Source organism: Mobula birostris, chromosome 18 (genome assembly GCF_030028105.1).
Source record: "Mobula birostris isolate sMobBir1 chromosome 18, sMobBir1.hap1, whole genome shotgun sequence".
In the NCBI taxonomy this organism is placed as follows: domain Eukaryota; kingdom Metazoa; phylum Chordata; class Chondrichthyes; order Myliobatiformes; family Myliobatidae; genus Mobula; species Mobula birostris.
In genome coordinates, this window is record NC_092387.1 from 59,026,781 (window position 1) to 59,048,484 (window position 21,704).

The window sequence follows — 21,704 nt, forward strand, 5'->3', positions numbered from 1 at the left end:
GCCATTGAGGGTAAGAATAGGATGATCTGGCAGATGGCTGAAGCTGAAGGAATTGGTGCAGGGAGCTGGGTTTCAGATTTCTGGATCATTGGGATCCCTTCTGGCGAAGGTATGACCTGTACTAAAAGGTTAGTTACACACCTGAAGCTGGGGGGGGGGGGCGGGGACCAATATCCTGGCAGGGAGGTTTGCTGGAGCTGTTGGGGAGGGTTTAAACTATTTTGACAGGGAGTGGGAACTGGAGAGACAGGGCTTAGAATGAAGCAGTTGCTATACAAATAGATGGAGGGTGTAGAGATTCTGTGAAGAAGAAGAGGCAGATGATAGGGCAAAATTGCAGCCAGTGGGATAAGTTAAAGTGTACCAGGGTGCCAAAATCAAAAAGGGTGATGAATGCAGAACCGAAGGTTTTATATTTGCATGCACTTAGTATATGGAACAATCTTCTAGCACAGTTAGAGACTGGCAGGTATGATGCTGTGAGCATCTCCAAGTCGTGGCTGAAAGATCGTAATTGGGAACTAAACATCCAAGGATACACCTTGTATTGAAAGGACAGGCAGATAGGCAGCAGAGACGGAATGGCTGTTGGTAAAATGACAAGCCATGGGATCATAAGATGTAGAATCTTTGTGGATAGTCACCTTATTTACAGACACCCCTGTGCCTGGAATCACTTTATGGACATACAATCAATCTATGTACAGTATATAAGCTATCTTATGTATTTATATTTATTGCATTGGTTATTGTGCTGCATCGGATCTGGAGCAACAATTATTTTGTTCTCCTTTACACATGAATACTGGAAATAACATTAAACATCAAGCAGTGAAATAAAAAAGGAAACTTATGGAAATACTCAACAGCTAAGGGAAAGGAAAGCAGAGGATTTAGCCGGTAACTGGAAAAACAACTTTACGGTAGAGACCAGAATTGCTGTTTTGCCAAGAAATATCAAGAGATCTGCTCTCTGAAATGGATGTGAAGAAGAATTGGGCTCCTGGCCAATACCTATTCCTCAATCAACATCAGTTTTAAAAAATGCAATCAGTAACATACTATCTGGGGGAGTGTGTTGTGCATGATATGGTCCAAACATCACTGAGAACTAAAACAACAAAAATGGCAGAAACTCTACAAATCAGGCTGCATGGAAGGAGTGGGAAAATAAAGGAAATGCAAGGTCAATAGGGTTTCTCCTGAAACATTGGTTTTGTTTTGCTCTCCACAATTCTACCTGACTTACAGAGTATTTCTGGAATTTACCGCTTTTTGTTGCAGATTTCCAGAATTTGCATATTTTTGATTCAATATTACAATGAATCTTATACTAGTTGTGTACGTATTGTTGCTTATCAATCAAATAAAAGATTATTGGTCATTTTCTCATTGCCATTGTCTGTTGTGCATAAGTGGGATGACATAGCAACGAAGGTAGATTTGGGATAAACACTTAGCAAATGAATGCGGGGTAAAGATTGCAAACTATTTCCCAAAGTTCCTTTATTACATCAGTCTTCCAACCGCTTAACAAATGATTGTTGGTCTTACTGTGAAATAATTGCTGCAGTATAGGTGAGAAATAGCTTGCTTTTTATTTTACAACCTGCAAACTGTTTCCCAAGTATCCGTCATTGCACCAGTCTTCCAACCACTTTGTAAATCTATCGATGAGAAATCGTGCAAGATAGTCGCTTTATCACATCGGACTGCCCAAAGGCCTGAAGGGCGCCGTTGGTTTGAGACTCCCGGCGACTAGCTGTCAAGTAGAGTCCTCCTGTCTTCCCTTCCCTCAACTCCAGTCCAGTACTAGGAATAAAGTAGTAAACACGAGGAATTCTGCAGATGCTGCAAATTCAAGCAACACACATCAAAGTTGCTGGTGAACGCAGCAGACCAGGCAGCATCTCTAGGAAGACGCTTCAGGTGAGTTAGTCCTGATCGACTGTACCTCTTCCTAGAGATGCTGCCTGGCCGGCTGCGTTCACCAGCAACTTTGATGTGCGTTGCTAGGAATAAAGACGCTCGCCGGCGTACAACGTCATCGCGGCGAGGCCCCGCCCTCTATTTGTGAGGTCACAGTCGGAGGCGGCTGGCAGCTGCGAGCTGGTTTTTACGCGTGCGCACTCCTCAGACCCGGGCTGCTTGTCGGCACAAGGAAGTCAACTCGAGCAACTGGGGGGGTGGGGGGCAAGAAGAGTTGGCAAACTTTGAAAAGAGAATAATGTCGGAGTTCGACGCTAATCCGTTCGCGGATCCAGTGGAAATAAATCCCTTTCAGGTAAAAGAAACGGAGTGGGTTGGTGTTGGTGGTGGGGGAGTAAACAAACGTATATTCGGCCGGGCCCAGACGATGAGGCGAATTCCTGAGCGAAGCCTAACCTGGGGTGCTGATTGACGCGGCCCTGACCAATGGAAAAACAGTCAACGGCCCATTCTGCGGCTCTCCACACATGTAGGGGCGGGCTGAATCTGGACGGCTGATCAAGTTAGATTGGCGCTGCACAGCTTTTGCCACTCGGATGAAAGTTCGTGGAAAAGTTACTGGGCGATGGGCTTTGTGCTCCCAGAGCCCTATTTGATATCATCAGGCAAATGTTCTTACATTAAAATGAGAGACCAAGTCTGGCAAGGGTTTTTAAACTGGGGCAGGAAACAGGTGCAGCTCATTCCTTTAGAAAGGTCAGTTTCAGAGTTTGAGGTAATGCCCACACCCATTCTAAAACGTCGTCACACATTGTGTTTTAAAAGCCCAGCCCTGATCTTGCTTAAAAATATCTTGAGTATCATTTGTCATTTTTATATGGGGTTTACAGCATTTGGGCATTCATTCAGAGAAAACAAACAGAAAATGCTGCGTTATTGTCTGATGAGAGGAATAAAGTTAGAACCGTTATTGTTCAATAGAACTGTAACCATTGTGATGGAAGTTAATTGACCTGAAATATTAACTGCTTTCCACTCCATCCATACTTTCTGGTTCTTAAGATTTTAAGCATCTCAAGTTTTTCTGCTTTTCAACGATATTTTCAGCCCACTTTTAGTTCCACAGTTTCAAACCTTTTCAACATTTAAAAATATTTTTTCTAAAGATTTGAACTCTTTTTAATCTTTGCTAATCCTTCTGATCTTTCAAATCATCATCCTTGCAATTCTTAAGCCTTCTCCAATGTGCTTATTATGAGCCAAACTATGTGTTGTAATTCGGTCTAATCAATGCTGTTTTATCTCTTCAGCATTGTGATGTATAAATTCAAATACAATTTAGTGTGTGAACCAGTAACTCTGATTCCACGAAATGTTGTTGAAACAGTATCACTGTTGGATCTGGTTTTGAAGAAGGCAAGAAAATAAAATTTTATCAATTCCGTTTTTGTGATAAAATTAAAGTTGCATTTTTCTGTGCCTATATCCCAGAGCCTTATTGCATGGTAATTGGTTCATTCCTGTTATGTTCCTGGTTTTGGTTTAAAGTTCAAAAGTTAAAAATAAGTTTTATTATCAAAATACATATATGTCACCATATACGACCTGAGATTCATTTTCTTGCAAGCATAATTAGCAAATCTATAGAATGGTAAGTATAACAGGATCAACTAGAGTGCAGAAGGCAACAAACTGCAAATCCAAATATGAATAAATAGCAATAAGTAACAAGAACATGAGATAAAAAGATGTAGTGTCCTTAAAATGAGATCATTGGTTGTGGGAACATCTCGATGGATGAGCAAGTAAGTGCAGTTGTCCCCTTTGTTCAAGAGCCTGATGGTTGTCGGGTAGTAACTGTTTTGGAACCTGGTGGTGCAAGTTCTGAGGCTTTTATTCCTTCTACTTAATGGCAACAGTGAGAAAAGAGCATGGTGTGGGTTGTAGGCTCTCTAATGGTGAGGATCTCTGCTACTTGATGATGGATGCTGATTTGCTATGATGGCATTTTGCGTAGATGTGCTCAGTGTTTGGGAGGGCTTTACCTGTGATGTACTGGGCTGAATCCACTACCTTTTGTAGGATTTTCCGTTCAAAGGCATTAGTGTTTCCATACCAGGCCAGAATACAGCCAGTCAATACACTCTCCACTGCACATCTGTAGAAGTTGTTAATGTTTTCGTTATCATGCCGAATCTCCACAATCTTCTATGGAAATAGAGGTGCTGCTTTTTAACCCTGAAGTGCGAGAGAGGAGTTGGTTTTTCTTTTGGAGTAAGGCATGCAAAATGCTGGATGAACTCAGCTGGTCACAGAGCATCAGTGGAAAGGAATAGAGTTGATGTCTCGGGACAAGATCCTTCATCAGATGTCTGACCTGCTGACTTCCTCCAGCATTTTGAGTGTATTACGCTAAAAAAAAAATCAACTTCTCTCTCACTTCAGGGTTAGAATAAAATTGTAGATGTATTCCTTTGGATTTCCAGCATCTGCAGAATTTCTTGTATTTTTAAATTTTTTTCCTCTGTTTTTGGCATCAGTGAGAGCAATTGCATATAAGGACCATAAGGTTTGTCAAGGGAATTGGATTAAATTTGACCTTAAGCCACAAAGACCTATTAAGACTGAAGGGGAAAATGGCTTATGGAGGGAATTCCCGAGCGTAGATCTGAGGAAACTAAAACTGCGATACCATGGTTAAATGATAATTCCTGGACCGGAGTACCATAAGGCCATAGAGCTGAATAAGCTGTTGAGGCAGGAGAAGGAGCCAGCATCATAGTTTTAAAATTGACTTTCTGCCCAAACATGTACCACTGTAGGTCAACAATTCTGAGTGAAGAGCAAGTGTGACTTGGTGCAGATTAGGATGCAGGCACTGAAGTTTTTCGATGAATTTAAATTTGCTGTGTATTGAAGGAAAATAAGTGGCTGGTTAAATTTGAGGTATAAGACAGAGAAGCAGAATTATGCCATTCGATCCATTGATGGTTCTGCTCTGTCATTCCATCATGGCTGATTTATTATCCCTCTCAACACCATTCTCCTGCCTTTTCGCCGTAACCTATGATGCCCTTACTAATCAAGAACTTACTGACTTTTGCTTTAAATATACCCAATGACTTGGCCTCCACAGCTGTCTGTGGCAATTAATTAACACACATAAAAATTGCTGGTGAACGCAGCAGGCCGGGCAGCATCTGTAGGAAGAGGTACAGTCGATGTTTCGGGCCGAGACCCTTTGTCAGGTCTCGGCCCGAAATGTCGACTGTACCACTTCCTAAAGATGCTGCCTGGCCTGCTGCGTTCACCAGCAATTTTTATGTGTGTTGCTTGAAATTCCAGCATCTGCAGATTTCCTCGTGTGGCAATTAATTCCCCAGATTCGCCACCCTCTGGCTAAAGAAATTACTCCTCATCTCTGTTCTGAAAGGATGTCCCTCCATTCTGAGGCTGTGACCTTTGGTCTTGGACTTCTCCACTATGGGACACAGTTTGGTCCTGGTCTGAACTCATAACATGTATTGCAGTATTGAAGAAAGCATAGTGACATTATTGAGATAATTATTCATCAAAATCAGAATTGAATGCAGATAGGGCAGGCAAAAAAGAAAATAGGATGGTGAACAATTAGCAAAAAGCCTTTGCATCTGGAGCAGATCTATATTGTTCATTCAGTTTCCCCACTGAAACATTGAAATAATTGTCTGGATTTTTTTCCATTACTTCACTCCTCTGAATCTTGTGTATATGCTGAGAAATGCTTTTTTTTGGATTTAGTTACATATTTTCCAAAGATAAGTTTCCAGAGTGGCTATTCTTTTCCGTCGATAAATATGTGTGCATGTGTTAATGGATTTAAATTCTGGCAGTGTGTCTACAAAGTAGTTCAAGTTGCACATTTTTAATGGCTCTATATTTTAATGGTTTTCTGTCAAGATGAATTTTGGAGAAGTCTGTGAAATTTTGGTTTCCTTATTTCCAAGTTCAGCAAGCTATTAGTCGGATCTGATTCTGAGCAAGTTTGCCCAATTAAATTCTGTGATTTTTGTCAGTTTAATTCCAGATTTGATATTTTCTTTGTTGTGTTCTGCATTGGACTCTTTTTTTGCTTACAATATATCTTAGCATTTGCTGAAGACAAAGATTAACTTTACTTGTCACATGTACATCAAAACATACAATTAAGTGTGTCGTTTGTCCAGGGATTGTGCTGGGGGCAGCTGATAAGTGTTGCTGTGCTTCTGGCACCAACCCTAGCATGCCTACAACTTGTTAACCCTAACCCATCCGATTTTGGACTGTGGAAGGAAACTGGAGTACTTGGAGGAAACCCACGTCTTCCACAGGGAGAGCATCCAGTCCCCTTGCCAAGGAATTCCGACATTCCAAACTATAATGGCGTCACGCTAACTGCTGTGTTACCATGGCGCCCAAGATAGAGCACGTCACATTTCTCATTACCTATAGACTCATTTCACCCACCTGCTACCATCTTCACTGTTCACTATCCCTCAGAGTTCTGGGTCATCTGTAGATTTGGAAATTGTACCCAAAAGACACATCCAGATCATCAATATACATTTAGAAATGTGAAATTCTCAATGTAAATTTTCTTCCTGTCGAAAGACAATTTTCAGTACTACCATGTGGATAACCTTGCAGAGTCATCTGGAGTCTGATAACTAAAATGGGAAATCTGCCCAACAATATGTTAGACCATCAGGCTGGACTGGTGTTTGATGTGTATCTGACAGGCATGATTGTCCAAGTATGACTAAATAAGACTGCACCACCACAATTTCTAAGTATGTCTTGTCCTCGCACCAGCAGAGGTGGTACACCGATGTAAGAATGGGACTAAGTAGCCTTGTGAGTGCTTCATATTAACTCCAAATCCCATGGTATCAGGTCAAAGCAGCACATGGAAACCTGATTGTCACCTACCATCCTCCTTCAAGTGATGAGTCAGTGTTCCTTCACGCTGAGCGATGTGTGGAAGGAGTGCTGAATGTAGCAATGGTGGTTTGGTAACTCCCTGTTTCCTGATCTGGTTCACTTCCAATCAGCTTAGCTGACAGCATGGGGACTAACTGATGGTCAGCCAGCTTAATACAAACAAAACAAATACAAATGCTAGGCAGTGCAGCATACTGTAACATCATAACAGTGACCTGTTTGTTTTGTTGCTCTAGCTTCTCACTATGGAAGTGAGAGGGAGAAAGGCTGTTGTAGGTCAAATTGTCAGGTGAACACTGGTTTTTTGTTGAGCTGCAGATCATGGTCTCTCTTTGGGGGCCTTGCTATTGTTTGATGGGTACCTGCTGAAATAAGTGGGGGAGGGTTGATGCTTGGGAATAGGGAGAGGGGGCTTTGGGGTTCTATTGTTTTTCTTTCTGTCATTCATTCTTTGAGGTTCTCTTCTATTTTCATGGATGTCTGCGAAGAGCAAGAATTTCAGGTTGTATATTGTATACATTCTCTGATAGTAAATTGAACTCGGCCAGTCAAGCAACATCTGTGGAAAGAGAAACCAGTTAATATTTCAGTTGAAGACATTTTCAGAACCTAACCTCACCTTTACCATTCTGGCTATTGCAAAGAAATTCTGTCCATGAATGCATTAGCTAAGAGCAGGGGTCCCCAACCTTTTTTGCACTGCAGACCGGTTTAATATTGATGATATTCTTCCGGACCGGCTGACGGGTTGGGGCGGTGGGGGCGCCGGTGTTCAAGTTCAACAGTGCGTGACAGGAAATGAGGAAAGGTGCAGCTGACTCGTATTGTTTCATATCGCCAAATCATATTGTTTCCTTGCGGCCTGGTAGGATATCTTTGCGGCCCGGTGGTTGGGCCATTGTATCAACCTTCTGGAGATAAATTCTTGAATAGCATGGAAGACACTCTCTATCTGTGTTGCTATATAATTGCACTAAATGGATGAATTTGGAATGGATGTAACAGCTCAAAACAGGGACAGCAGAAATGTACATCACCATTATCTAATTTTGTAGCCTACCTATCCCTCACTCTGTGCTTGCACTCAGACCTGGTTTAGAGGTCTGCAGAAGGGTATGCTGCAAGTTGTCCTAGTTCTGCCTTTTAAAAACAAAAGGATCATATGTTTCAATACTTTGTCATGAGAGCTAAATTTTAGGTGGTGAGCTTTCTATCTTTGACGTCAAGATAGTGTTTGAGAATGGCATTAAAACTGATACCAAAAGCGGTTTTCAGCTTTCTGCATACAGTCGAACTTACTGTCATTCAGATGTGAGCAGTTAAGTAACCTGTAACATGTACCACAAATGCCAGGTATGAACCATTAACAAGAGAATCCTGGTAACCTGTCTTTAATGAATCCTCAGTCAATATCCCAAATCGTAAGAACTTTTTACAGGGACACAATTGAGAGCATTCTGACTGGCTGCCTGGTATGGGAACTGTACTTCCCTAGACTAGAATACTACAGCACAGTACAGGCCCTTCGGCCCTCGATGTTGTGCCGACCCATATATTCCTAAAAAAGTACTAAACCCACACTACCCCGTAACCCTCTATTTTTCTCTCACCCATGTGCCTGTCCAAGAAGCTCTTAAACATCCCTAATGTTTTAGCCTCCACCACTATCCCTGGCAAGTCATTCCGGGCACCCACAACCGTGTGTGTGTGTGTGTGTGTATATATATATATATATATATAAAACAACTTACCCCTGATGTCTCCCCTAAACTTCCCTCCCTTAACTTTGTATATATGCCCTCTAGTGCTAGCTATTCGTGCCCTGGGAAACAGGTACTGGCTATCCACCCTATCTATGCCTCTCATAATCTTGTAGACCTCTATCAAGTCCCCTCTCATCCTCCTACGCTCCAAAGAGAAAAGTCCCAGCTCTGTTAACCTTGCCTCATAAGACTTGTTTTCCAATCCAGGCAACATCCTGGTAAATCTCCTCTGCACCCTCTCCATAGCTTCCACATCCTTCCTATAATGAGGTGACCAGAACTGAACACAATACTCTGTGTGATCTCACCAGAGATTTGTAGAGTTGCAACATGACCTCTCTACTCTTGAACTCAATCCCCCTATTAATGAAGCCTAACATCCCATAGGCCTTCTTAACTATCCTATCAACCTGTGCCGCGACCTTGAGGGTTGTATGGATTTGAACCCCAAGGTCCCTCTGTTCATCCACACTCTTAAGTAACCGACCATTAACCCTGTACTCAGCCTTCTGGTTTGACCTTCCAAAATGTATTACCTCACACTTATCCAGATTGAACTCCATCTGCCACTTTTCTGCCCAAGTCCGCATCTATATTTTTTTGTAACCTTCGACAACCTACAGCTCCATCCGCAACTCCTCCAATCTTTGTGTCATCTGCAAACTTACTCACCCATCCTTCCACCTCTTCATCCAGGTCATTTATAAAAATCGCAAAGAGCAGGGGTCCCAGGACAGATCCTTGCGGCACTCCACTAGTCACTGACCTCCAGGCAGAATACTTTCCTTCCACTACTACCCTCTGCTTTCTTCCTGTAAGCCAATTTTTTATCCAAACAGCCAAGGTTCCACTGATCCCATGCATCGTGACTTTCTGGATGAGTCTCTCGTGGGGGACCTTGTCAAATGCTTTGCTAAAATCCATGTAGACCACATCTACCGCCCTACCCTCATCAATTTCTTTTGTTACCTCTTCAAAAAAAACTCAATTAGGTTTGTGAGGCACAACCTTCCCTTCATAAACCAATGTTGACTATCCTTGAGTAGACTGTACTTCTCCAAATGCTCATAGATCCTATCCTTAAGAATCCGTTCCAATAGTTTGCAGACCATTGACGTAGGACTCACCGGTCTATAGTTCCCAGGATTTTCGCTATTACCTTTTTTAAACAAGGGAACTACATTTGCCATTCTCCAATCCTCCAGCACCTCCCTTGCAGCCTAAGAGGATTCAAAGATCATAGCTACTGCTCCAGCGATCTCTTCTCTCACTTCCCACAGCAACCTGGGGTATACCACGTCCGGCCCTGATGTTTTTAAGAAGATCCAACACTACTTCTTCCTTAATCTTCACATTGTCCAGCACACAGGCCTGTTCTATTTCGACCTCACCCTGATCAAGGTCCTTTTCACTTGTGAATACTGAAGCAAAGTATTCATTTAGGACCTCCCCAACCTCCTCCACCTCCAGGCACATGTTGCTTTCTTTATCCTTTAGCGGCCCCACCTTCATTCTTGTCATCCTTCTGTTCTTCACATACGCATAGAACGCCTTGGGGTTCTCCTTAATTCTACATGCCAAGGCCTTCTCATGCCCCCTTCGAGCTCTCCTAAGTCCTTTCTTAAGCTCCTTCCTGGCTACCCTATATTTCTCATGAGCCCCTCCTTCCTGCTTCTTATATCTAACATGTGCTTCCTTCTTCCTCTTGATGAGTTGCCTCACGTGTTTCGTCAGCCACAGTTCCCTTTTTCTACCATTTTTTCCTTGTCCCTCAATCGCAAGGCTCTGCAGAGAGTGTTGTAGACAGCCCAGCGCATCTGTAGATGTGAACTTCCCATTATTCAGGACATTTACAAATACAGGTGTGTAAAACTGAAGGCTTGTGTGCCATCTATAAAATGTGTGTATTTCTTTACTGGCTTAGCTATTTTGTCAGTTCCTCGCAAAACCTTGACGACAAGGGCAGTGAGCAGATGGGAATCACTTACACATGCTCCCCTCCAAATCACATGCCTGCATTGACTTTCCTCGGACACTGTATCTAAATCCTGGGACATCCTACAAACAGTACAGAGGGGAGTGCCATCACCAGAAGGACTGCAGCAGTTCACAAAAGTGGCTCACCACCAGGAGCACCTTCACAGAAGTCAGGGTCATCTATAAATGGAGGCCTTTCCTGTGTTACTCACATTCCAAAATAAAGCTGTCTCAGCAGTGTAGGTGAAGGGTCTTGACCCTAATCATCGCTCTCCGTTTACAGATGCCCTCCGAGTTCTTCCAGCAATTTGGTTTTTTTTGTTCCGGATTCCAGCATCTGCAGTCTTTTGTCTCCAGTAAACTCTTAAATACATTAAACAAGAAGTTCCTTATTAGCTGAAACAATTGCAATGAACACTCTAATTCTGTACCACTATTTACAAAAGTTGATGCATCTATCAAAGCACAACTAGTCATCATGACGTGCTGTGTCATAAGACATGGGCAGTCATGGTCTTTGACCATGATTGTTTTTGGCAGATATTTCTACGGAAGTGGTCTTTTATTGCAGCCTTCTGGGCAGTGTCTTTACAATTTGGGTGACCCCAGCCTTATCAATACTCATCAGTGGTTGTCTGCCTGGCATCAGTGGTCACATAACCAGGACTTGGGATATGCATTAGCTGCTCATATGTCTACCTACCACCTGCGCCCATGGCTTCATGAGACCCTGATTGAGGGGCTAAGCAGATGCTCAACCTTACCCAACAGTTCTGCAGGCTTGTGGAGGGAAGGAATACCTTGCATCTCCTTTGGTAGAGATATAACTCCACCTCGCCACCCAAAAAGCACAATTACATAAAATAATTCGGTCAACTTCCAAGAAAGAACAGATCACGTAAAATTCAATATGCAGTGATGGTAGATAAAGATTCATTTTAGTTTATTGTTTTTGCCTTTTTTTCCCTCCGATTACCTTTATTAAATATAAGTATTCCTGTAGCGGTGATTTGCTGATTCATGCAAAATATTAATCTTGACCGGGCAATGGCTACAGTGTAATTTTGCACTTGGCTGTCCTTATGAATTTTATCACAGCTGTTGTTTTTGCACTAGATTTTCTCATATTTGTGATTTACAACTCCACTGCAAAGTTTCTTTGAGGGAATCCTACCTTGAAGAAGTTTAAACCTTCCCTTTAGAAGTGCAACCTTCTGTCTGTTTCCCCTCTGTGATCTCTGCTACCCTCTGATGTGTCAGCCGTGTTCTCACCCAGACCTGCTAGCACAGCCATGTATCCCAGCATTTCACTTCCTTCCCTGCCCCCATCACCTTCCTCTGACTTCTCCCCTTCCTTTCCAGTCCTGATGAAGAGTTTTGTCCCAAAATGTCGACTGTTAACTATATTCCATAGATGCGGCCTCGCGTGCTGAGTTCTTCCAGTATTTTGTGTGTTGCTTCACAACTCCATACTTGATTTGATGTTCATTTTAAAAAATTGACTGCAAAATGGTTAACAAAGTAAAAGTTAAAGTAAAATTATTGTCCATCTATATATCAGCATATACTACCTTGAGAATTTATGAAAAACTATACATAACAAACAAACAATGTACAAGAGAAATCATGGTGCATAGAAAGAAAGAAAGAACTGAAAACATGAGTTGTAAAATCTTTGAAAGTGAGTTTTTAGGTTGTGAAATCAGTTCAGAGTTCAGGTGAGTGAAGTGAACAAGCTTGTTTAGTTCTCTGTCTCCTGATCCCATCTTTCTGCTCTGTCCCTTTGAGGTACAAATCTTATTGCAGCCTCCAAATTGTGGTCGGGCATGGCAGGGAGAGTTTTTCTTCCTTCTCCCATCTGTGTGAGATGTGGGACATTTGAGAGACTTTGAACTTTTACTGTGCTCATGGACTTCTTCATCAAGTTATGGTATTGTTGTACTGTTGTAACTATATGTTATAATTATGTGGTGTTGTCAGTTTTTTCAGTCTTGGTTTGTCCTGTGTTGTGTGATATCACACCGGAGGAAATATTGTGTCATTTCTTAATGCATGCATTACTAAATGACAATAAAAGAGGACTGCGTGTCTTCATAATCTAAAAAGATTACTTTCGTAATTCAGACAGACTCGATAAGAACCTATCATTGTTTTTAAAATATATGTGCCTTAGATTCAAACATCAGATGATGCACGAACCTATTAAACAAAGTAAGCTGTCTTGCCATGAACTGCCTGTTCCATGTTGCTTGATGTACTTTTATTCAAAGGTAATATTTTGTTAGAGTTTGTCTTCAAAAGAGGGCATAAATCGGGTGAGAGAATAAATGTTTACCATTGAAAGTGGTAGGGAATATTGAGGAAGTGGATTTTTAAAAGTTCCTCCTCCAGCCCCTGACCTATTCCAGCCATCTGGCTTCACCTTTCACCTTCCTGCTAGCCTCCTTCCCCTCCCCCCATACTTTTTTTATTCTGGCTTCTTCCTTCCTTCCCAATCTTGAAGAAGGGCAGCCTGAAACATCAACTATCTCATTATTTCCATAGATGCTGCCTAACCTCCTGAGTTCCTCCAGCATTTTCTGTGTTGCTTTGGATTTCCAGCATGTGCAGAATTTCTTGTGTTTATTTAAATTAAAAAATTTGCAAGATCCCAGACTTTGAGAGCATATGAAATCATCAGTAAGTCATTTAGCACCTCAGACATTTCCCACAATTCAATAAAATTGTAATGTTTTCTGTAGTAGTGTAATTTTCCTTGATTCCTGTAATATCTTATAATCTATTGATATAAATACAATCTTGGAATACAAAAGTAGGAAAAGCCCACACCTTTATGAAATATGAATGGTGTCCAAGTCTAGGCATTACACTTTGGTAAAGATGTGAGGCCCTTGGAGTGATAGTGAAAGATTTTCTGGAGTGATTTCAGGTTTGAGATTTTTTTTAGTTCTGTAGATAGAATGAATAAGATGGGCATGTTCATGTTGACACAGGAGGTTGAGAGGGGATCTGACAAGTACAGTAAATAAAATTACATGGTGTCTGGAGAGGACTGATAAAAGGAACTACCATTGGCGGTATGGTCAAAAAACAGGTTGCATAGTGATTCTAATTGACAGTAGAACCAAAGTGACCACAAAAGTAAACTTTACATAAGTGTTTCCTGTTTGGAATACGCTGCTGAAGATAGTTGTAGAAGTAGATTCAATAATAGCTTTCAGAAGGATAATGGTTTAGTTAAAAGAATTTGCAACACTCTGGGAAGATGAAGCAATAGGATTTTTTCACAATGCTTATTTAGTCACTCAATTCATAATAAAATCGAATTAGATTTCCACACAACACTCTTCCTCTTAGAATCTCTCGAGTTACCAGAGGTAAGAATAAAGTGCAGTGTCATGCACTTTGGATGAGTAATTGGTGAATTGCATGTGAGGCCTGTGTGATCTGCACAGTTAAAATCTAAATCTTTGTTTAAGTTTTTTAAAAAAAATTCCATAGACTGACAGCTTGTGCTTTGCAGGGTCTTTAATTTCTCTTTTCCCCTATAACACTAAATATTAATTTTGATGTGTATGGCTTCATGGTTACAATCTATTTTTATCTGATATACAGCCTGATTGTCAGTGGTTAATTGTGGAGAGTGGGTCAGCTGGGGAAGGGGGAAAAGGCGGGGGGGTGTTAGATATGCAGAGAAACTACCACAGTCAAATCCTATTAGGTGCTAATCTGATGTGGGTCAATGTTACTGGATCTTGTTTTTATTTGGCCTTGATATGTGATAGAGATTTATTTTGCTATCACATTGTTCAATTCTTGGCTGAGATTGACTCTTGGGTCTTCCTGGCTTGGATGGTTTAATTGCCAACTGGATATTGTCGCTGTCTGGGACATTAGAGGGGTATATTTAAGTTCCTTATGTCACTAACTATTATTTCAGTTTGTTTATTGTTGATACAAACTAAATTTCAATATTTATATTTTTGAATCTCATTTGTTACTAAATTCACTGGTTTAATGAGCATTGAGTAAAGCTGTTTACTCAGTAACAACCACAAAACTGGTTGTAGAGGGATAAAGCACTACAGCACAGAAACAAATCCTTTGGCCCATCTAATCTGTGCCAAGCTAGTATTCTGCCTAGTCCCTTCAACCCACGCCTGGACAATAGCCCTCTATGTCCATCCCATCTAGTCAAAGCTCCCTTAAAGGTTATCTACATTTTTAGGCATGTAGTATAATTTCTTAATCTATATTCCAAGAAATTTGGATCATAAGACATGGAAGCAGAATTGGGCCATTTGGCTCCACCGCTTCGTCATGGCTGATTTATTATCCTTCTCGACCTCAGTCACCTGCTGCTGTTCGTGATCTTTGATACCTATCAACCTTCACTTTAAATATACTTAATGAACTGCCCTGTACAACTGTCTGTGGCAGTGAATCCACATATTCGCTACCCTCTGGCTAAAGAAAATTTTCCTCATCTCTGTTCTAAATGGACATTCCTAAATTCTGATGCTGTGTCTTCTGGTCCTAGAGTCCACTGCTGTAGGAAACATTCTTTTCACATCAACTCCATCTGTCCCTTTCAAAAATCGATAGGTTTCAACGATACTCTCTCATTCTTCTCAACTCCAACAAGTACAGATCCCAGAGCATCAAACACTTAATATGTGTGTTAACCCTTTTATTCCTGTGATCATTGTTGTGAACCTCCTCTGGATCCTCGCCAATGGCAGTGCATCTTTTTTTAGGCAAGTGGCCCAAAACTGCTCTCAATACTCCATGTGGTCTGACCAATGCCTTAAAACCTCAGCATTACATCCTTGCTTTTATGTTCTAGTCCTCTCAAAATGAATGCTAACATTGCATTTGTCACTGATTCAACATACAGGTTAACTTTTGGGAACCTTGCATGAGGTCTCCGAAGTCACTTTGCACCTTTGATTTTTGTAATTTCTCCCATTTAGAAAATAGTCCATGTCTTTATTCCTTTTACCAAAGTGCATGACCATGCACTCCCCTACACTATATTCCATCTGGCACTTCTTTACACCCCTTCCCCCAGTCTAAGTCCTCCACCTATCTTTGTATCGTCTGCAAACTTGGCCACAAAGCCATCAGTTCCTTCATCCAGACCATTGACAAGCGATTTGAAAAGAAGCTGTCCCAACACTGACCACTGTGGCACACCACTAGTCACCGGCAGCCAGCCAGAAAAGGCCCCCTTCGGTCTCAGTCCTGCCTGATACATCAACTGTACCTTTTTTTCCATAGATGCTGCCTGGCCTGCTGAGTTCCTCCAGCATTTTGTATCTGTATTGTTTGGATTTCCAGCATCTGCAGATTTTATCATGTTTCTATCCATACCAAATACCTTCCCTGTAATATCATGGGTTCCTGTTTTGGTAAACAGCCTCGTGCGCACCTTGTCAAAAGCCTTCTGAAAATCCAAATAAACAACATCCACCGACACACATCAAAGTTGCTGATGAACGCGGCAGGCCAGGCAGCATCTCTAGGAAGAGGTACAGTCGACGTTTCAGGCCGAGACCCTTCGTAAGTCCTGATGAAGGGTCTCGGCCTGAAACGTCGACTGTACCTCTTCCTAGAGATGCTGCCTGGCCTGCTGCGTTCACCAGCAACTTTGATGTGTGTTGCTTGAATTTCCAGCATCTGCAGAATTCCTGTTGTTTGCATTTTTAAACATCCACCGACTCTCCTTTATCTATCCTAACTACAATCATTTGAGGAAATAGCAGATTTGTCAGGCAAGACTTCGCCTTTAAAAAACCATGCTGACTTAGGCCTATTTTATCATGAGCTTCCAAGTACCTCATCCTTAATAATAGACTCCAACATCTTTCCAACAAGTAAAGTCAGGCTAATTGGCTTATAACTTTCTTTCTTCTGCCTCCCTCCTTTCTTAAAGAGTGGAGTGACATTTGTTTATTATAATGCCTCCACAATCTCTTCAGCTACCTCTTTCAGAACCCTGCGATGCAGTCCATCTGGTCTAACTGACTTACCTACCTTCAGGCTTTTCAGCTTCCCAGGGTTTAGGGACGGGGATATGGAGGAGTTAGAGGTCAGGTAGGAGTCTAGGCTTCTGCTCTACGTTCGAAGGCCAGCAATGTGGATGGGTGAAAGAGGACATCCTATGGATGTCAGGCTGGCAAGCACTGTGGATAAGGACCAGCTACAATAAGGGGTGGTGGCCCACTGGGTCATCTAAATCCCGTCACCCACCTTCTCTTCCCCCTGGTCAGTGGGTTCTGGAATCGGATGTCTATGAGAGCAGGGAGCATGAAAAATGGCATAACCCCCCCCCCCGACCCCCCCCAAGGTGCATGAGTTGATGAGTTTGGGGTTTCATTAGTGGCTAGTCCTGGCATCAACCTTAGATTGAAGCCTGAAGATCATTTAGGAAGTCTGGAAGTTGAGGTTTGATGGCCAAAGCCCTGGGTCTTTGAGTCTGAAGTCCCTGATGAAGTTGGAGGCCCATTATCCATTGTCCACAAGTCCACTGGAAATCTGGGGGTCTGTCCTAGGGTTGTACGCATGCAGTGTTGATGCCAGAATGTGTGGATATAATTGCCGGCTGATCCCAGGTTGTGTGGATTGTTAGTGCAAACGACATATTTTGTTGTGTTTTGATGTACATGAGATAAATAAATGAATGTGAACAAAAATATTGAAGTGCTGATATGGCAATAGTCTTGATAAAACTACTCAGTACCTCATGTCTCATTCTAATCAAGAAGGTGCATTCAAATTCCTGAGTCAATTCAGTCAAGGGTCCAAAAGTTAATCTCCGGTTAAGAGAGAATAATGTGAGGGCTGCAGGAAAGAAACTTCATTCTTGGATGAGGGAGCAGCTGAGATAAATCAGTCTAATAATGTACACATGGCAAACTAAACAGTAATGGTTGGCAGAGGAAGAGAAGATGCTAAATTTTTGGAGAGGACTTGCTGTCAGAATTGTCACGGAGATGATGAAGAAAGCAAATTAAGATAGTGAAATGACGAGAAAAATTAATGTTGCGATGATTCTCCCTGCAGGAGTAAACCGATATTGGGCAAATAGAATGTCATCAATATTTCTGTGACAAATTTTATTACATTGTTAATTTCTTTTTGAACTTATGATACATTAAAATGTATATTAACAATGGCTGAGGGAACTATTAACATAGAAAATCTTTGTTATTTCATTTCAGCAATTTTAGACTCAAATTAAGTCTAATCTGGTAACCACTAGGAAGTTCTTCTTACTGAGATCAAAACAATGATTCTTTTTTGCATTAAAAGACATGAAAAATTATGGTTTGAATCAATTCAGGGAATGGGACAAATGGATTTCCCGCTTCATTTGGCAAGGAAAGAAACCTAGAATTCGATATAACACCTTACAGTTAGGGAAGGAAGGAGGAGGTATGGTTCTTCCTTGCCTGAGAAATTATTTTTATGCCTCACAGATAACCCCTCTGTTATATTGGTGTAATAGGGAATATAAGGCTAGATGGAAGGAAATAGAATTTGGATTAGTTGACAGTTTTCCTCTACAGGCCTCAATAGCTGACAAAGGATTGATGGTCGAATTGGAAAAATTTAAAAACAGTTGGATAAATCTTATATTAAAAGTATGGCAGAAGGTGGTTAATTCGTGTGGAATTAATAACATGTTAAAACTCTTCAGATGGTGTGCATATGATACCGAATTCCTTCCCAACAGAGGAGATAAAAGATTTGAACTATGGATAAAGGAAGGTCTTACAACCTACCTCTCATTTATAGATAAAAGAGTATTACAAAGTTTCCAAATCCTGCAGGACAAACATGGCCTAGAACACAATGACTTTTTTAGGTACCTTCCAGTACGAAACTATGTTAACCAGAGTTGTAGATATACAGACCTATCAACAGTAGAATTAGAATTTTTCAAGATTCTGAATTCGGCTTGCAGTTTAATACCTAGTAAATCAGTTTCTCGATTATATAATGCACTCTCCCATGCTAAAAATGTAAACACATTGTATATTAAAGAGAAGTGGGAGAAAGAAGCGGGGTTGGTACTTTCAGAGGAGACATGGGGGAAAATATGCAGCTTTCAATGGTCCTCGACTAATTCTTTGACTTGGAGAGAACATTGTTGGAAAAATATTATAAGATACTTCAAGACCCCATATCAGGAAAAATATAAAGATACAAACGTGACGTGTTGGAGAAGGTGCGGCTCCAAGGAGGCAAATCATTTTCATATTTTCTGGGATTGCCCTAAATTAAGTATATATTAGGAAGGTATTCATAGAACATTAGTTAAGGTACTTAGGTCCCAGATACCTCTGAACTTTGAGACGCTCTATTTGGGGCAAAGTTGCTGCAGACCCTCTTAGCGGCAAGTAAGAAATCAATCACTAGAAAGTGGCTAAATCCAATACCACCTACATTAGAAGATTGGCACAAAATCATCTTGGAAATATTTAAAATGGAAAAGTTGACTTACTCCCTGAGAATTCAAAAAGAAAAATTTTGTCAAATCTGGAATAAATGGATTGAATATATAACCCCAATGTGAGCAGACTTTAGATGACTCTCCTAATGATTTATACTGCTCTTCTCATCAACACAGTAATATTGCTAACGTAAGCACCCCTAGTCTAAATGTTTACTGTTTTTTGTTTCCTTTTGGAAAATAGAGAATTAATACAAGTAAAGGAAAAGATTTGGGAAAGGGATAAAAAAATGATAAAATTAAGTAAATAAGTACATAGGGATTGGATAATTATGTCTGGGGGCAGGAGCAAGCACGAACAAATTAGGATAGAAACACCTACAATGGTTGTTACATAGGCTTACATACAACATTTTGGACCAGTGGAAATGGTCCAGAAGAGAGAGATGGAAACTATTATTACTATTTTTCTTAACAACTAATACCATTACTTAGCCTAATAGATTAGAATTACCACTGTACATAATTATCTATTTAAGTGTCTAATTTCCTTTTATATCATCTCAATGTGTACTTAAGAATGTATAAATAATTATAGTTTTATACAAATAAAAAAATGGAAAAGGTTATACGTGTGAAAAAAGTACATGATACTTGTGAATTCCTTATCCAAATAAAAATAAAATTTAAAAAAAAGAAAAATTATGGTTTGGATATTGTTCCTAAGTTTAATTGCTTAAAGTATTGCTCAAATACAAGTGTTTGAATTGAAAGGTTGCTTGATTATCTTCTTATCAAATGCGATTAGGTTAATACTTAAAATTACCAGTGATTGGAATTAAGCTGTAATCTTGAGCACCTCTTGATTTTTTTTGACTTCTTCGACCTGAGACTGGAATCCTTCTACAGAATTTGTAGTAAATATTTAATTTTACTTCATGGCTTTCAGTGCCAACAGTATCAACTGTTTCTGCAGTTTGTGACTTGGATTACCAGTTAGGCTGTAATTGGTGCTTGATATATACAATTGATAGGTGTGGGATAATGAAACTTAAATTGGATCAGTATTTTAAAAATCTGGTTTATTATCACTGATATGTAATAAAATTAGTTGTTTAGTGCAGTAATACAGTGCAAGACATAACAAAATGGATGTTACAATAGAAGTGAATAGTGCTAGAGAGGGATAGCAAAGTGGGGTTCATGGACTGTTCAGAAATCTGATGGCAGAGGGGAAGAAGCTGTTCCTAAAAGCTCCTGTACATTTTCCCTTGCGGTAATAATGAGAAGAGGCCACGTCTGGGATAGTGAAGGTCCCTAATTATGGATACCGCCTACCTTCTTGAGGCACTCCGGTTTGAAGATGCCCATGTTGTTCCCATGAAGAAGCTGGCTGAGTCAACAACTTTCTGCAGCCTCTTTTGATCCTGTGTTTTGGAGCCTCATTACTAGGTGATGAAACAACCAGTAAGAATGTTCTGCTTCATGTATCTATAGAAGTTTGTACAGTAAGAGTCTTTGACATAGCAAATTTCCTCAAGCTCCTAAATGAAGTATAGCTGTTGGCATGCCTCCTTTGTGATTGCATCAAAATGCTAGAGTAAGATCCCCTGCTGCTGATCCCTCAATGGGGCTTGGTGCATTTTCTCCCAACTTCCCCTTCTTGAAGTCCACAATTGGTTCCTTGGTCTTAGTGACATTGAGTGCAAGGCTGCTGTTGCGACACCACTCAACCAGCCGATCTGTCTTGTTCCTGGGCACTCCCTTGTCGCCACGCAAGATTCTGTGAATTTATAGATGCCATTTGCGTATGTCTAGCCATGCAGTCACGAGTACAGAGAGAGTAGAGCAGGTAAAAAGGCACATATCCTTGAGGTGTGCCTGTGTTGATTGTCAGTGTGGAGGACATTAGGAAGAGGTTTTGTTCACATCTTCAGATTTATATGGGGAAAAAAACAAACAATTTCTACTTGAATTGGTTATACGGGATAAAACCTCTAACCAAATCTGGAAGTCTGCCAGCAACACAATGAAAAGTTTAAAATGCTTTTATTTGAGTAAAACTTGTAACCTGCAGCAGTTTCAAAACTGGCAGAAATGATAATTTCATATGATAAGTCTGACTTAAATAATTGCGTTACTATGCCTACCATCTCCAGTTTGCAGATGGAGATACTTCCTTCCAACATGGGTTTCTGTGCCTATCATGGTTAAACCAGTTCTCAGAGCAGTCCCAATCCACACAAGCTCTCCCTATTCCCCTGTATCCATGGTGCTCATAATATCCTCAAAGAACAAGACCTGCCTTTCGTGAGTACGTGTCTGCGTAATGGAACTACTTCTATCCAGACGTCTTACTCTTTCTTCCTAAACAATAACTTCAAGCAATTTCCTGATTACAGGTATTAACTTAATGGATCTATTGTTACCTGCCTTTTAACTTCATCCTTTTTCTAAACAGTGTCATACCGTTTGCCATCTTCACCAGGGCTTACTCAGTATTCAGAGAATTTTGGTGAATTAGCACAAGCGAATCTACCATAACTTTCAGCACCCTGGGAAATATCACATCAGGATCAGAGGATGTGTCTACCTTTAGGCCCACTAGTTTGCTCGTC

General features: G+C 40.8%; 1 protein-coding gene across 1 annotated transcript in view; it reads left to right on the forward strand.

Moving 5' to 3' along the window:
* The first annotated feature begins 2,106 nt into the window (after positions 1–2,106).
* Positions 2,107–21,704, forward strand: part of scamp2 (secretory carrier membrane protein 2) — a 45,892-nt gene continuing 26,294 nt past the window's right edge. The window contains exon 1 of the mRNA XM_072282764.1: positions 2,107–2,284. Coding sequence (XP_072138865.1) covers positions 2,228–2,284 — 57 coding nt within the window. The 5' untranslated portion in view covers positions 2,107–2,227. The remainder of the gene's footprint in view (positions 2,285–21,704) is intronic.